The sequence below is a fragment of the Pseudoliparis swirei genome, chromosome 24, assembly GCF_029220125.1.
Source record: "Pseudoliparis swirei isolate HS2019 ecotype Mariana Trench chromosome 24, NWPU_hadal_v1, whole genome shotgun sequence".
Lineage (NCBI taxonomy): Eukaryota > Metazoa > Chordata > Actinopteri > Perciformes > Liparidae > Pseudoliparis > Pseudoliparis swirei.
The window spans coordinates 1-17,382 of NC_079411.1; the positions used below are offsets into that span (position 1 = coordinate 1).

Sequence of the window (17,382 nt, forward strand, 5' to 3'; positions counted from 1 at the left end):
ACACTGGTTCTAACTGGTCCTTAACTTGCCCAAAACTGTGTAGACTCTAGACAGTCCCAGTTAGTTCTAACCCGTCCTTAAGTCTCTAACAAACCAGTGGAACATACATAACCAGTCCTAACCAGTCCTATCCAGTCCTAACCAACCCTATCCAGTCCTAACCAGTCCTATTCAGTCTTAACCAGTCCTATCCAGTCCTAACCAACCCTATCCAGTCTTAACTAGTCCTATCCAGTCCTAACTAGTCCTATCCAGTCATAACCAGTCCTATTCAGTCTTAACCAGTCCTATCCAGCCCTAACTAGTCCTATCCAGTCATAGCCAGCCCTAACCAGTCCTATCCAGTACTATCCAGTCCTATCCAGTCATAGCCAGCCCTAACCAGTCCTATCCAGTACTATCCAGCCCTAACTAGTCCTATCCAGTCATAGCCAGCCCTAACCAGTCCTATTCAGTACTATCCAGTCCTATCCAGTCCTATCCAGTCATAGCCAGCCCTAACCAGTCCTATCCAGTACTATCCAGTCTTAACCAGTCCTATCCAACCCTAATCAGTCATAGCCAGCCCTAACCAGTCCTATCCAGTACTATCCAGTCCTATCCAGTCATAGCCAGCCCTAACCAGTCCTATCCAGTACTATCCAGTCCTATCCAGTCATAGCCAGCCCTAACCAGTCCTATCCAGCCCTAACCAGTCTTATCCAGTCCTATCCAACCCTAATCAGTCCTATCCAGTTCTAACCAGTCCTAACCAGTCCTACACAGTCCTAACCAGTCATATCCAGTCATATCCAGTCCTATCCAGTCCTATCCAGTCCTATCCAGCCCTAACAAGTCCTATCCAGTCCTAACCAGTCTTAACCAGTCATACACAGTCCTAACCAGTCCCAACATGGTCTATGCAGCCCAGTCTAACCTGGACTCAACACCTGGTTAATCCAAACCAGGTCTGTTCTCAGCCTCTAGATATGAGCTGGAGGGGTTCTGCTACACCTGCTGGTCAGTTCAGAGATCCTCATTGTCCCATCACAACTACGGAGGAGACAACAACGACCTCTAGTGGACGAGGTGATGAGTCAGGTGACGAGGATAAAGACCACATGGAGGAGGAGGAGGAGGAGGAGGAGGAGGAGCGACAGCAGCAGCAGGAGGAGCAAAGCGAACACAAGCAGAACAAGAGCTCCTCAAAGAGCTGAAGGACAGAGGTCAGAGGTCACAGGTGACTCCTCACACCTGTCCATCTCCTCGGGTTCCAGCATGGCTCCTGCAGCTCTATGTAGAAGCTGGCCTGCTTATCGTACTCGTCATGGTCAATTACTCTAACTGTTATGGACTTCCTGTGGAGGACAGAGGACAGAGGGGGGGGGGGTCATGCGTTAGTTCACCAGCACACAGATGCAGTCTGACAGGGGTCCGTCGTCATGGTGACAGAGGCAACGGGGAGGAGCTCACCTCATCCGGCCTGCAGGGAGGAGCTTAAAGTCACAATGTTGACGTGTTGTCTTGTAAACAGGAAGTAGATAGTGCTTCCTGAGATAACAAAGCTCTTCTTCCTGTGTTAATGGTCATTTAGGATGAATCTCCAGATAACAAGCTGAGTCACGTGGGCCTCATCAGCACCACGAGGCCTAGGCAGCTCCTCCTAGTGTAGAGTTATCAATCATGATCGATCATGATCATATGCAGTCAGCTGTTATAACTATGTGTGTGGCTGAAAGGTCTGATACGAGATCAATAAGAGAACTCTTTGATCTCTGAGGGTTTATTATCTCAACACCTCCAGACACCGACATTTATTTTCTTATTTAAAACAATAACTGTGTGAAGAAGGCCGTGATGACAAAGATAGTGTTCTTCATTGTGACTTTAACTTTGAGCTTCTCCCTGTGAGGGGTTGAGGTGAGCCAACAGAGGTTAAAGGTCATTAGTGATGTGGGAGGGGCTACGGCACGGGAAGGCGACGCCCCCACCTTGCCTCTCACTCATCTCCAGCAGCTGGGGCGCGCCCATCTCTAGGAAGAAGTTCTTGTTTTTCTCATATTCTTCATCATCAATTATATTGATCTGAATAGTTTTGCTGAAACAGAAACACAGAAAAGTTGCAGAAGGAGAAGTGTGCAGAGGAGGAGTCAAGGAGATGAACGAAGGAGACACGCAGAGCTGGAGGCTCAGGGAAACACTTACGAGACCACAAGACCACAAGACCACGAGACCACAAGACCACGAGACCACAAGACCACGAAACCACGAGACCATGAGACCACGAGACCACAAGACCACGAAACTACGAAACCACGAGACCACGAAACCACGAGACCATGAGACCACGAGACAACGATACCACGAGACCACAAGACCACGAAACCACGAGACCACGATACCACAAGACCACGAAACCACGATACCACGAGGCAACGAAACCACGATACCACGAGACCACGAGACCATGAGACCATGAGACCATGAGACAACGATACCACGAGACGAGACCACGAGACCACAAGACCACGAAACCACGATTTCACGAGGCAACAAAACCACGATACCACGAGACCACGAAACCACGATACCACGAGACAACAAGACCACGAGACAACGAGACAACGTAACGTGACAACGTAACGTGACAACGTAACAAAACAACGTAACCAGACAATGTAACAACGTAACCAGACAACGTAACAACGTAACCAGATAACGTAACCAGACAATGTAACAACGTAACGAGACAATGTAACCAGACAACGTAACAACGTAACCAGACAACATAACAATGTAACCAGACAACGTAACCAGACAATGTAACAACATAACCAGACAATGTAACCAGACAACGTAACCAGACAACGTGACGAGACAACGTGACGAGACAACGTGACGAGACAACGTAACCAGACAACGTGACGAGACAACGTGACGAGACAACGTGACGAGACAACGTGACGAGACAATGTGACGAGACAACGTGACGAGACAACGTGACCAGACAACGTGACGAGACAACGTGACGAGACAACGTGACGAGACAACGTAACCAGACAACGTAACCAGACAACGTGACGAGACAACGTGACGAGACAACGTGACGAGACAATGTAACAACGTAACGAGACAACGTAACCAGACAACGTAACAACATAACCAGACAACGTAACCAGACAATGTAACAACGTAACGAGACAACGTAACCAGACAACGTAACAACGTAACCAGACAACGTAACAATGTAACCAGACAATGTAACCAGACAATGTAACAACATAACCAGACAATGTAACCAGACAACGTAACCAGACAACGTGACGAGACAACGTGACGAGACAACGTGACGAGACAACGTAACCAGACAACGTGACGAGACAATGTGACGAGACAACGTGATGAGACAATGTGACCAGACAACGTGATGAGACAACGTGACGAGACAACGTAACCAGACAACGTGACGAGACAACGTGACGAGACAACGTGACCAGACAACGTGACGAGACAACGTGACGAGACAATGTAACAACGTGACCAGACAACGTAACCAGACAACGTAACAACGTAACGAGACAACGTGACGAGACAACGTGACGAGACAACGTGACCAGACAACGTGACCAGACAACGTGACCAGACAATGTAACCAGACAATGTAACAACGTAAAGAGACAACGTGACGAGACAACGTAACCAGACAACGTGACCAGACAACGTAACCAGACAACGTGACGAGACAACGTGACGAGACAACGTGACGAGACAACGTGACGAGACAACGTGACCAGACAACGTGACGAGACAACGTGACGAGACAACGTGACCAGACAATGTAACAACGTGACCAGACAACGTAACAACGTAACCAGACAACGTAACCAGACAATGTAACAACGTAACGAGACAACGTAACCAGACAACGTAACAACGTAACCAGACAACGTAACAATGTAACCAGACAACGTAACCAGACAATGTAACAACACAACCAGACAATGTAACCAGACAACGTAACCAGACAACGTAACCAGACAACGTGACGAGAAAACGTGACGAGACAACGTGATGAGACAACGTAACCAGACAACGTGACGAGACAACGTGACGAGACAACGTGACGAGACAACGTGACGAGACAACGTGACGAGACAACGTGACGAGACAACGTGACCAGACAACGTGACGAGACAACGTGACGAGACAACGTGACGAGACAACGTGACGAGACAATGTAACAACGTAACGAGACAACGTAACGAGACAACGTAACCAGACAACGTAACCAGACAACGTAACCAGACAACGTAACAACGTAACCAGACAACGTAACAATGTAACCAGACAACGTAACCAGACAATGTAACAACATAACCAGACAATGTAACCAGACAACGTAACCAGACAACGTGACGAGACAACGTGACGAGACAACGTGACGAGACAACGTAACCAGACAACGTGACGAGACAACATGACGAGACAACGTGACGAGACAATGTGACGAGACAACGTGATGAGACAACGTGACGAGACAACGTGACGAGACAACGTGACGAGACAACGTAACCAGACAACGTGACGAGACAACGTGACGAGACAACGTGACGAGACAATGTGACGAGACAACGTGACGAGACAACGTGACGAGACAACGTGACGAGACAACGTGACGAGACAACGTGACCAGACAACGTGACCAGACAACGTGACGAGACAACGTGACGAGACAACGTGACGAGACAACGTAACCAGACAATGTGACGAGACAACGTGACGAGACAATGTGACGAGACAACGTGATGAGACAACGTGACCAGACAACGTGACCAGACAACGTGACCAGACAACGTGACCAGACAACGTGACGAGACAACGTGATGAGACAACGTGACGAGACAACGTGACCAGACAACGTGACCAGACAACGTGACCAGACAACGTGACCAGACAACGTAACCAGACAATGTAACAACGTAACGAGACAACGTGACGAGACAACGTAACCAGACAACGTGACCAGACAATGTAACCAGACAACGTGACGAGACAACGTGACGAGACAACGTGACCAGACAACGTGACGAGACAACGTAACCAGACAACGTGACCAGACAACGTGACGAGACAACGTGACGAGACAACGTGACGAGACAACGTGACCAGACAATGTAACAACATGACCAGACAACGTAACAACGTAACCAGACAACGTAACCAGACAATGTAACAACGTAACGAGACAATGTAACCAGACAACGTAACAACGTAACCAGACAACGTAACAATTTAACCAGACAACGTAACCAGACAATGTAACAACATAACCAGACAATGTAACCAGACAACGTAACCAGACAACGTAACCAGACAATGTGACGAGACAACGTGACGAGACAACGTAACCAGACAACGTGACGAGACAACGTGACGAGACAACGTGACGAGACAACGTGACGAGACAATGTGACGAGACAACGTGACGAGACAACGTGACGAGACAATGTGACGAGACAACGTGACCAGACAACGTAACCAGACAACGTGACGAGACAACGTGACGAGACAACGGGACGAGACAACGTGACGAGACAACGTGACGGGACAATGTAACAACGTAACGAGACAACGTAACCAGACAACGTAACAACGTAACCAGACAACGTAACAACATAACGAGACAACGTGACGAGACAACGTAACCAGACAATGTAACAATGTAACCAGACAACATAACCAGACAATGTAACAACATAACCAGACAATGTAACCAGACAACGTGACGAGACAACGTAACCAGACAACGTGACGAGACAACGTGACGAGACAACGTGACGAGACAACGTGACGAGACAACGTGACGAGACAACGGACGACAACGTGACCAGACAACGTGACGAGACAACGTGACGAGACAACGTGACGAGACAACGTGACGAGACAACGTGACGAGACAACGTGACGAGACAACGTGACGAGACAACGTGACGAGACAACGTGACGAGACAATGTGACGAGACAACGTGACGAGACAACGTGACCAGACAACGTGACGAGACAACGTGAGACAACGTGACCAGACAACGTGACCAGACAACGTGACGAGACAACGTGACGAGACAACGTGACGAGACAACGTAACCAGACAACGTGACGAGACAACGTGACGAGACAACGTGATGAGACAACGTGACCAGACAACGTGACCAGACAACGTGACCAGACAACGTGACCAGACAATGTAACCAGACAACGTGACCAGACAACGTGAGACAACGTGACGAGACAACGTGACCAGACAACGTGACGAGACAACGTGACGGATGACGACAACGTGACGAGACAACGTAACCAGACAACGTGACGAGACAACGTGACGAGACAACGTGACCAGACAACGTGACCAGACAACGTGACGAGACAACGTGACGAGACAACGTGATGAGACAACGTGACGAGACAACGTAACCAGACAACGTGACGAGACAACGTGACGAGACAACGTGACGAGACAACGTGACGAGACAACGTGACGAGACAACGTGACGAGACAACGTGACGAGACAACGTGATGAGACAACGTGACGAGACAACGTGACGAGACAACGTGACGAGACAACGTGACGAGACAACGTGACGAGACAATGTGACGAGACAACGTGACGAGACAACGTGACGAGACAATGTGACGAGACAACGTGATGAGACAACGTAACCAGACAATGTGACGAGACAACGTGACGAGACAACGTGACGAGACAACGTGACGAGACAACGTGACCAGACAACGTGACGAGACAACGTGACGAGACAACGTGACCAGACAACGTGACCAGACAACGTGACCAGACAACGTGACCAGACAACGTGACCAGACAACGTGACCAGACAACGTGACCAGACAACGTGACCAGACAACGTGACCAGACAATGTAACCAGACAACGTGACCAGACAACGTGATGAGACAACGTGACGAGACAACGTGACCAGACAATGTAACCAGACAACGTGACGAGACAACGTGACCAGACAACGTGACCAGACAATGTAACCAGACAACGTAACGAGACAACGTGACGAGACAACGTGACCAGACAATGTAACAACGTGACCAGACAACGTAACCAGACAATGTAACAACGTAACGAGACAACGTGACGAGACAACGTGATGAGACAACGTGATGAGACAACGTAACCAGACAATGTAACCAGACAACGTAACGAGACAACGTGACGAGACAACGTGACCAGACAACGTAACCAGACAATGTAACCAGACAATGTAACAACGTGACGAGACAACGTGACCAGACAATGTAACCAGACAATGTAACAACGTAACGAGACAATGTGACGAGACAATGTAACCAGACAATGTAACAACGTAATGAGACAACGTGACGAGACAACGTGACGAGACAACGTAACCAGACAACGTAACAACGTAACGAGACAACGTGACGAGACAACGTGACGAGACAACGTGACGAGACAACGTGACGAGACAACGTGACGAGACTAACCAGACAACGTGACCAGACAACGTGACCAGACAACGTGACCAGACAACGTAACCAGACAACGTGACGAGACAACGTGACCAGACAACGTGACCAGACAACGTGACCAGACAACGTGACCAGACAACGTGACCAGACAACGTGACCAGACAACGTGACCAGACAATGTGACGAGACAACGTGACGAGACAACGTGACCAGACAACGTGACCAGACAACGTGACCAGACAACGTGACCAGACAACGTGACGAGACAACGTAACCAGACAACGTAACCGGACAACGTGACGAGACAACGTGACCAGACAACGTGACCAGACAACGTGACGAGACAACGTGACGAGACAACGTAACCAGACAACGTAACCGGACAACGTGACGAGACAACGTGACCAGACAACGTAACCGGACAACGTGACGAGACAACGTGACCAGACAACGTGACCAGACAACGTGACCAGACAACGTGACCAGACAACGTGACCAGACAACGTGACCAGACAACGTGACCAGACAACGTAACCGGACAACGTGACGAGACAACGTGACCAGACAACGTGACCAGACAACGTGACCAGACAACGTGACGATACAACGTAACCAGACAACGTGACCAGACAACGTGACCAGACAACGTGACCAGACAACGTGACCAGACAATGTGACCAGACAATGTGACCAGACAACGTGACCAGACAACGTGACGATACAACGTGACGAGACAACGTGACCAGACAACGTGATGAGACAACGTGACCAGACAACGTGACCAGACAATGTGACCAGACAACGTGACCAGACAACGTGACGATACAACGTGACGATACAACGTGACGAGACAACATAGCGACGCAGCGTAGCCGGACCCAAATGATTCAGTGACCCAATATGAAGAAACTAGCTCTGACACACTTAGAAGGTTTGTTTGGAGGCTTCACAGAGCTGCAGGCGACAGCAGCCCTGGAGACATCCACGTGTGTGTGTGTGTGTGTGTGTGTGTGAGCCGGCGGCATGGAAACAACCTTCATGCGTTGCCGTGGGAGCAGATCGACGGCCTCTCGGTGTAAAGCTCTGTCCTCAAAGTTTAATTTAGTCGACCTGCACCCTGCGGTCCCCTTCACAGTGAGTACCCCAGTAGACCTGCACCCTGCGGTCCCCTTCTCAGTGAGTACCCCAGTAGACCTGCACCCTGCGGTCCCCTTCTCAGTGAGTACCCCAGTAGACCTGCACCCTGCACCCTTCTTCAGTGAGTACCCCAGTAGACCTGCACCCGCGGTCCCCTTCACAGTGAGCACCAGTAGACCTGCACCTCAAGTGTCCCTTCACAGTGAGTACCCCAGTAGACCTGCACCTCGGTCCCTTCACAGTGAGTACCCCAGTAGACCTGCACCCTGCACCTCATGTCCCCTTCACAGTGAGTACCCCAGTAGACCTGCACCCTCGGTCCCCTCACAGTGAGTACCCCAGTAGACCTGCACCTCGGTCCCCTTCACAGTGAGTACCCCAGTAGACCTGCACCCTGCGGTCCCCTTCACAGTGAGTACCCCAGTAGACCTGCACCCTGCGGTCCCCTTCACAGTGAGTACCCCAGTAGACCTGCACCCTGCGGTCCCCTTCTCAGTGAGTACCCCAGTAGACCTGCACCCTGAAGTCCCCTGACATGGGGTCTGCTTCCTGGACGCTGAGCAGGACCCGGCGTGGCGGCGGCCTAATAAGGAAGAGCTGCATGATGTTTATCTGGTCCACAGAGACGAGCTCAACCCTCCAGAGGAAAGACCACTTCATTCACACTGAGAGCCACAGAAGTATTTATTTATTCACCCATCATGTGAATTGTCTTTGGATGAACAACAACACAATAAACTACGACAACAAAGTCAAAGTACATTTACTATTGTTGAGCGTTTACTGAGTGTTGGAATTATTTTTTGGAACATGGTGAAAATCAATATACTGGATCCTTGCAAATGAAACCACAAGTGGATCTGTATCCGTACGTATGGATCATCATGATCAATATCTAATATCCACGGCAACATGAACATGATCAGAGAGCTGAGAGTTGCACATGCTCCCACGTCTTAAAGGGACAGTCACAGAGAGTTCTGCGACTGTCCCTTTAAGACGATGAATGGCGGGCTGCTCTATATAAGGCTCTCCAGCGGCATCCTCATTAATAAAAGCTTTTCATTTCCTTTGTTTATGCTCTGGGAATAAACGCCTTGTCATTTACATTCCTGGAAAGAGTCGCAGGAGGAGCCGCGATGAATTCATCTTCAGAGAGGAGAACATTCCAGACTCATTTAAACATCATCGACCCTGAGGTTCCGTCTGAGGATCGATCGGTATTGATTATTAGAAACCGATACGTGTCATACGAGTCACTGTGACGTCATGATTGAGTTGAGCTTCAAAAGTATGAACCACGTTAGAACTTACAGCATTCTCGAGTCATTAGAGGAGTTTTCCTCAGAAGGAGGTCCACGTTGGACCCCTGAGCACCAGAGGGTCTGGTTCCTCATAAGGATTTCACCATCAATGACCTGCACCTTGTGGTCCGCCATGGCCCCGCCCACATGGTTCGCCATCGCGCCACCCACATGGTCCACCATGGCCCCGCCCACATGGCCCGCCATGGCCCCGCCTCATTCATTTGATTCTCAGACAAAGAAGGGTCAACAAACAGAACTCCTCCTCTCGACATTTAAAAGTCTGTTTTGACAAAGACTCTAAAACCCAAGATGCCTTGCAGAGAAATCAGGGAACCGACGCGGCAGATTTGTACTCACACAAACTCATCGTTCTCGAACTCCAGGACTCCGTGCGTGTCCTCGAAGTCCTCGCCGCCCCCTTTAGCCGTCCCCTCCTTGGTTTTGTATGGCAGCACCACGACGCCGCGAGCTCCCGAGGTCCGGATCACCTTCACCTCCATCACCCCGACGCTCTCGCTCACGGTCACCGCCGGCTCTTTGAACGTAAAGATTCCCGCGTGGTCGTCATCAAAGATGGTGACGGTGGCCGAGCACAGCAGACCCAACCCCGCGAGGGCGTCCTTGTGGTTCTCCTGGTCCGAGCCGGCCGACAGGACCTTCACGTTGCTGAGGTGGACCAGGAAATGCTCATCTTCCTCAAAGATGTCGTCGTCAATGATATCGATGCGGAGTTCCTTTTCGGTCTCGCCTGGTCCAAACACCACACTTCCTTCAGTGAACTGGTAATCTGAGCCGGCGTTTGCGGTGCCGTCTTCAGTCCGGTAGTCCACTGAGACGGTGCTCGTGAGGTCTCCACCGCGCCGCACCACGTTCAGCGCTACGGCGCCGCTGTTCTCCAGACACTGGTAGGTAACCGGGTCGAAGAACACCTTGGAGGAAAAGTCGTTCACCGAAACCTGGGAGCAGATCGCGTGGTGCGTGGCTCTCTTGGCGGCGGCGTGCTTCTTCAGGATGTTTCCCGCTCCCGTCATGATCCTGGTGGCCTGGCAGCGGTAGAAAGCTCGACTCTTCTGCTGCTGGGTTAGAACTTGGTAATTGGCGAGCTCCAGCAGCTGCTCCATGTCCTTCTCTGGATGCTTCTGTTTCAGCTCCTTCAGGATCCGGGCCACCTCTCTGCGGGCCTCCTCCTCGTCCAGCTCCTTGAAGTCAAACCCCGCGTCCTCTCCGTCGGAGTCGAGCATCCTCCCATCCATTTCGATGTCGACCTTTGAGGGGAGCTGTGGTTCTCCCTCGGTTCCGATGATCACTCCTTTCTGCTTCCCTACTCGGTATCGTTTGTGCATGTATTTGTAGAAAAGGAGTCTGCGGTCGGCTACGTAAGCGAATCCAACACAAATGGGGAAGAAGAAGAGGGTGACCAGACCCTCCCATATCTCGACAACACCCGGGGAGAACACGGCCAGGATCAGGTAAAGCCAGATGTATGCGAAGATGCTCCAGGTGGCGGTGACGAAGAACACCCTGAGGTGCTTCACCTTTCTGGTCTCTCCTTCAGGGATGACGGACACACAAAGGCCGAGGATGACGAACATGTTGAAGGCGGCACTTCCTACGATGGTGTTGGGGCCCAGCTCGCCGGCGTTGAAGTTGTGACCACAAACCTCCACGACTGACAGGAGGATCTCTGGGGCGGAGGAACCCAGCGCCATCAGGGTCAGGTTGGACACCGTCTCGTTCCAGACGCGCACCGTCGTGGTGACCTTCTCCCCGTTGGGTTTCTTGATGGTGATCTGTCTCTCCTGGGAGGTGATGACCTCGATGGACGCCATGAAGTGGTCGGCGATGATGGAGACACCCAGGAACATGTAGGCCAACCCCACAAAGTAGACAGTGGCCCTGGCGATGCGGTCGGTCAAGGCCGGGTTCTCCGGCCTCCACAGCGGCAGGATGACGCCTTCAACGCAGACGCTGCCCTCTCCGCACCGGCTGTGGTTGCTCCGCGAGTCGTTGGACGCGAAGGCCAGAACAGAGCCTCCGGACGCAGGGAGCGGAAGTTCAGTTGAGACGATGGCCGACAGGAAAAGCAGCCGATAGGTGGAGAACAGAGACGAGGTCCCGGATCGGATCATGGTGACACCTAAACTTGCAGGACACAGAGGACGCGTTAGGGCCGCTCTGTTGGACACTGGTTGGAATGGATGACTTCACACATACTGATGGGAGGAGCTACCTGCCCACCAGCCCCAACAGAGCCACAGAGTCACAGAGCCACAGAGTCAGAGCCACGGAGTCACAGAGTCAGAGTCACAGAGTCACAGAGTCACAGCCACAGAGTCACAGCCACAGAGCCACAGAGTCACAGCCACAGAGTCACAGCCACAGAGTCACAGAGCCACAGAGTCAGAGCCACGGAGTCACAGAGTCACAGAGCCACAGAGTCACAGCCACAGAGTCACAGCCACAGAGTCACAGAGTCACAGCCATAGAGCCACAGAGTCACAGCCACAGAGTCACAGCCACAGAGTCACAGCCACAGAGTCACAGAGTCACAGCCACATAGTCACAGCCACAGAGTCACAGCCACAGAGTCACAGCCACAGAGCCACAGAGCCACAGAGTCACAGAGTCACAGCCACAGAGTCACAGCCACAGAGTCACAGAGTCACAGAGTCACAGAGTCACAGCCACAGAGTCACAGCCACAGAGTCACAGAGTCACAGAGTCACAGCCACAGAGCCACAGAGTCACAGAGCCACAGAGTCACAGAGTCACAGAGTCACAGCCACAGAGTCACAGAGCCACAGAGTCACAGCCACAGAGTCACAGAGTCACAGCCACAGAGTCACAGCCACAGAGTCACAGCCACAGAGTCACAGAGTCACAGCCACAGAGTCACAGCCACAGAGTCACAGCCACAGAGTCACAGAGTCACAGCCACAGAGTCACAGAGTCACAGCCACAGAGCCACAGAGTCACAGAGTCACAGCCACAGAGTCACAGAGTCACAGCCACAGAGTCACAGCCACAGAGTCACAGCCACATAGTCACAGCCACAGAGTCACAGCCACAGAGTCACAGCCACAGAGTCACAGAGTCACAGAGTCACAGCCACAGAGCCACAGAGTCACAGAGTCACAGCCACAGAGTCACAGAGTCACAGCCACAGAGTCACAGAGTCACAGAGTCACAGCCACAGAGTCACAGAGCCACAGAGTCACAGCCACAGAGTCACAGAGCCACAGAGTCACAGAGTCAGAGTCACAGCCACAGAGCCACATAGTCACAGAGTCACAGAGTCAGAGTCACAGCCACAGAGCCACATAGTCACAGAGTCACAGCCACAGAGCCACATAGTCACAGAGTCACAGCCACAGAGTCACAGAGTCACAGCCACATAGCCACAGAGTCACAGCCACAGAGTCACAGCCACAGAGCCACATAGTCACAGAGTCACAGCCACAGAGCCACAGAGTCACAGAGTCACAGAGTCACAGAGTCACAGCCACAGAGTCACAGCCACAGAGCCACAGAGTCACAGAGTCACAGCCACAGAGCCACAGAGTCACAGCCACAGAGCCACAGAGTCACAGCCACAGAGCCACAGAGTCACAGCCACAGAGTCAGAGGGGAGTTGAGTTATGACATCAATAAGTGGTCATACACATAAACCATGTATTTAAATGTTTTCCTTTTATAATGAAACTGAAAATATGAAATCAGACTGAAACACCATAAACACAATAATATTATAACCTGACGGTATATAGACTGCAGAACTACTGTATTGTACTAATACACAACACAACAGACCGTACAAAGCAGAGCACTGTACATCACCTACAAGAGTATTACTATATTTATACTTACTATAGTACGACAGTATTACTACACTACAGTAGTAGTAATACTGTTGTGTAGTAATTTACTACAGTAATACTATAATACAGTAGAACTATAATACATCACCTACCTTCTGAAGAAGCTCAAACCAACAACAGGAACGTTTTCATCCCGAAGGAAAATATTTTAATAAAGTTTTGCAGAAACAATAAAAGACGTTGAGACGAGGACCAGAGAGAACAGAGTGACACCTCTATGTCTCTCTCTCTCTCTCTCTCTCTCTCTATGTCTCTCTCTCTCTCTCTCTCTATGTCTCTCTCTCTCTCTCTCTCTCTCTCTATGTCTCTCTCTCTCTCTATGTCTCTCTCTCTCTATGTCTCTCTCTCTCTATGTCTCTCTCTCTCTCTCTCTCTCTATGTCTCTCTCTCTCTCTCTCTCTCTATGTCTCTCTCTCTCATGTCTCTCTCTCTCTCTCTCTCTCTCTATGTCTCTCTCTCTCTCTCTCTCTCTCTATGTCTCTCTCTCTCTCTATGTCTCTCTCTCTCTCTCTATGTCTCTCTCTCTCTCCATGTATCTCTCTCTCTCTCTATGTCTCTCTCTCTCTCTATGTCTCTCTCTGTCTCTCTCTCTCTCTCTCTGTCTCTCTCTCTCTCTCTCTCTCTCTCTCTCTGTCTCTCTATGTCTCTCTCTCTCTCTCTCTCTCTATGTCTCTCTCTCTGTCTCTCTCTCTCTATGTCTCTCTCTCTATGTCTCTCTCTCTCTCTCTCTCTATGTCTCTCTCTCTCTCTCTCTGTCTCTCTCGCTCATGTCTCTCTCTCTCTCTCGTGTCTCTGACTCTCTCTCTCTCTCTCTCTTGTCTCTCTCTGTCTCTCTCTCACTGTCTCTCTCACTCTCTCTATCTCTCTCTCTCTCTCTCGTCTCTCTCATGTCTCTCTCTCGTCTCTCTCTCATGTCTCTCTCTCTCTCTCTCGTGTCTCTCTCTCTCTCTACTCTCTCTCTCTCTCTCTCAGTATTACTCTCTCATACTCTCTCTCTATTACTACACCACTCTCTCTACAGTATTACTACAGTATTACTACACAGTACTACTCCAGTATTAATACACAGTATTACTGCACAGTACTACAGTATTACTACAGTACCACTACTCCAGTATTAATACACCAGTATCAGTACACTGCATTAGTATTACTACACTCCAGTATTAATACTACAGTATTACTACAGTACCACTACTCTCCAGTATTAATACACCACAGTATTACTACAGTCTCCAGTATTGCACAGCATTACTACAGTATTACTACAGTACTACAGTATTACTACAGTATTAATACACTACAGTATCACTACAGTACCACTGCTGCAGTTAATACTACAGTATTACTACAGTACCACTACTCCAGTATTAATACACAGTATTACAGAGTACTACAGCATTACTACAGTGCCACTACTCTCCAGTATTACCACAGTACTACACTACCAGTACCACACTCAGTACCACAGTACCACTTACTCCAGTATTAATCCAGCACATTACTACAGTATCACTACTCTACATTATTAATACACTACAGTATTACTACAGTACTACAGTATTACTACAGTACCACTACTCTCCAGTATTAATACACGACAGTATTACTACAGTACCACTACTCTCCAGTATTAATACACGACAGTATTACTACAGTACTACAGTATTACTACAGTATTACTACTCTCCAGTATTAATACACTACAGTATTACTACAGTACCACTACTCTCCAGTATTAATACACTACAGTATTACTACAGTACCACTACTCTCCAGTATTAATACCACAGTATTACTACAGTGCCACTACTCTCAGTATTACCGACAGTATTACTACAGTACTACAGCATTACTACAGTACCACTACTCTCCATTATTAATGCGACGGTATTACAGTACTACAGTATTACTAATACCACTCTCCAGTATTAATACCGACAGTATTACTACAGTACCACTGCTACTCCAGTATTAATACACGACAGTATTACTACAGTACTACAGTATTACTACAGTACCACTACTCTCCAGTATTAATACACGACAGTATTACTACAGTACCACTACTCTCCAGTATTAATACACGACAGTATTACTACAGTACTACAGTATTACTACAGTACCACTACTCTCCAGTATTAATACACGACAGTATTACTACAGTACTACAGTATTACTACAGTACCACTACTCTCCAGTATTAATACACGACAGTATTACTACAGTACTACAGTATTACTACAGTACCACTACTCCAGTAATACGACAGTATTACTACAGTACTACAGTATTACTACAGTACCACTACTCTCCAGTATTAATACACGACAGTATTACTACAGTACTACAGTATTACTACAGTACCACTACTCTCCAGTACCACTATACTGCAGCTCTCTCTCACAGCAGCAGCGTCTCCGGCTCTGTTTGTCCCTCCCGGGCTCCCGTACTCACCTCTGGTCCTGATGCAGAGTGTTGAGGAGGGAGAGCTGCGTCCGATAGCGGCTCTAAATTTATCAGAAGGTTGCTCTAAACATGGAGGCAGAGCTGCTTATCGTCCGGTCCCGGCGGCCATGGCCATACAAGGCTCTGGTACCGGGCCGCCAGCAGCTCCTCGTCCCGCCGACACCTCGGGGAGATAACGGCGCCCGGTGACGCCGACGGGCCGCAGCGGAATGCTGAGACGAGTGCAACCTTCACAGGGACTTCCACACGAGGAGGTGACACCCGGAGACCCGCACAGGGCCCCGAGCACGAGGTCTGGGGTGAAGCTCGACGGCAGGTATCTGCTACACCTGGTGGACTCACAGGTGAAACCTGAACCCCACAGAACCTCCGGGGTCAGAAGGAACAGGTCCGAGACCGCCTCACAGCTCACGTGTTCCCCGAGACGACGCTCCAGAGCTCCAGAGGTTCTGCTGCTGTGACCCACGCTACCACGATGCCATTAGCTATATCATCCATGAGTCTGAAGGCCAGAGCTTCAAGGCGTTCGGAGGAGGAAGCGTCACGTGACTCGGCATGAACAGCTCGCTGTCGCAGGAACGTTCAGGACAGGAACCTTCACCTGGTCCGGAGCCAGTCTCAGTTTATTCCCGGTCCTGGTCCAGGGGCGATTGTGGGTCAGTGGTCAGCAGGTCCGTCTTTCAATCAGGCGATCGCAGGTTCAATCCCCAGCTGTGCTAGTCCTCGTGCATGTGCCCTTGAGCAAGACTCTGAACCCAGAGTGTAAGCTAAATGAATCAGTCTGGTACCAGAGCTCATTCTAGTCCTGGTCTGTAGACCTCAGTTCAGTCCTGGTCCTCTATAGACCACACACACACACACACACGTTCAGCCAGTTCCTAGTCCATGAATCCCAAGTTCTTAAATATAACTTTTTTTTCTGAAAGCATTCCGTTGATGCACGCACGCACACACACACACACACACACACACACACACACACACACACACACACACACACACACACACACACACACACACACACACACACACACACACACACACACACACACACACACACACACACACACACACACACACACACACAAAGATATGCA

The 17,382-nt window shown here is 49.9% G+C and overlaps 1 protein-coding gene across 4 annotated transcripts; it reads right to left on the bottom strand.

Moving 5' to 3' along the window:
* Positions 1–6: 6 nt before the first annotated feature.
* On the bottom strand, positions 7–16,690 carry LOC130190583 (sodium/calcium exchanger 1-like). Of its 4 annotated transcripts, none has more exons than XM_056410072.1 (3): positions 16,274–16,690; positions 10,296–12,075; positions 1,346–2,077 (listed from the first exon to the last, which is right to left on the bottom strand). In XM_056410072.1, the coding sequence occupies exons 2-3, from the start codon at positions 12,065–12,067 to the stop codon at positions 1,915–1,917; spliced, it is 1,935 nt and encodes a 644-aa protein (XP_056266047.1). In that variant the 5' UTR covers positions 12,068–12,075; positions 16,274–16,690; the 3' UTR covers positions 1,346–1,914. The 4 variants fall into 4 exon arrangements, with proteins under 4 accessions (XP_056266050.1, XP_056266047.1, XP_056266049.1 ...); XM_056410074.1 differs by lacking the exon at positions 16,274–16,690 and adding an exon at positions 16,200–16,225; XM_056410073.1 differs by lacking the exon at positions 16,274–16,690 and adding an exon at positions 13,909–14,049.
* Positions 16,691–17,382: the final 692 nt, after the last annotated feature.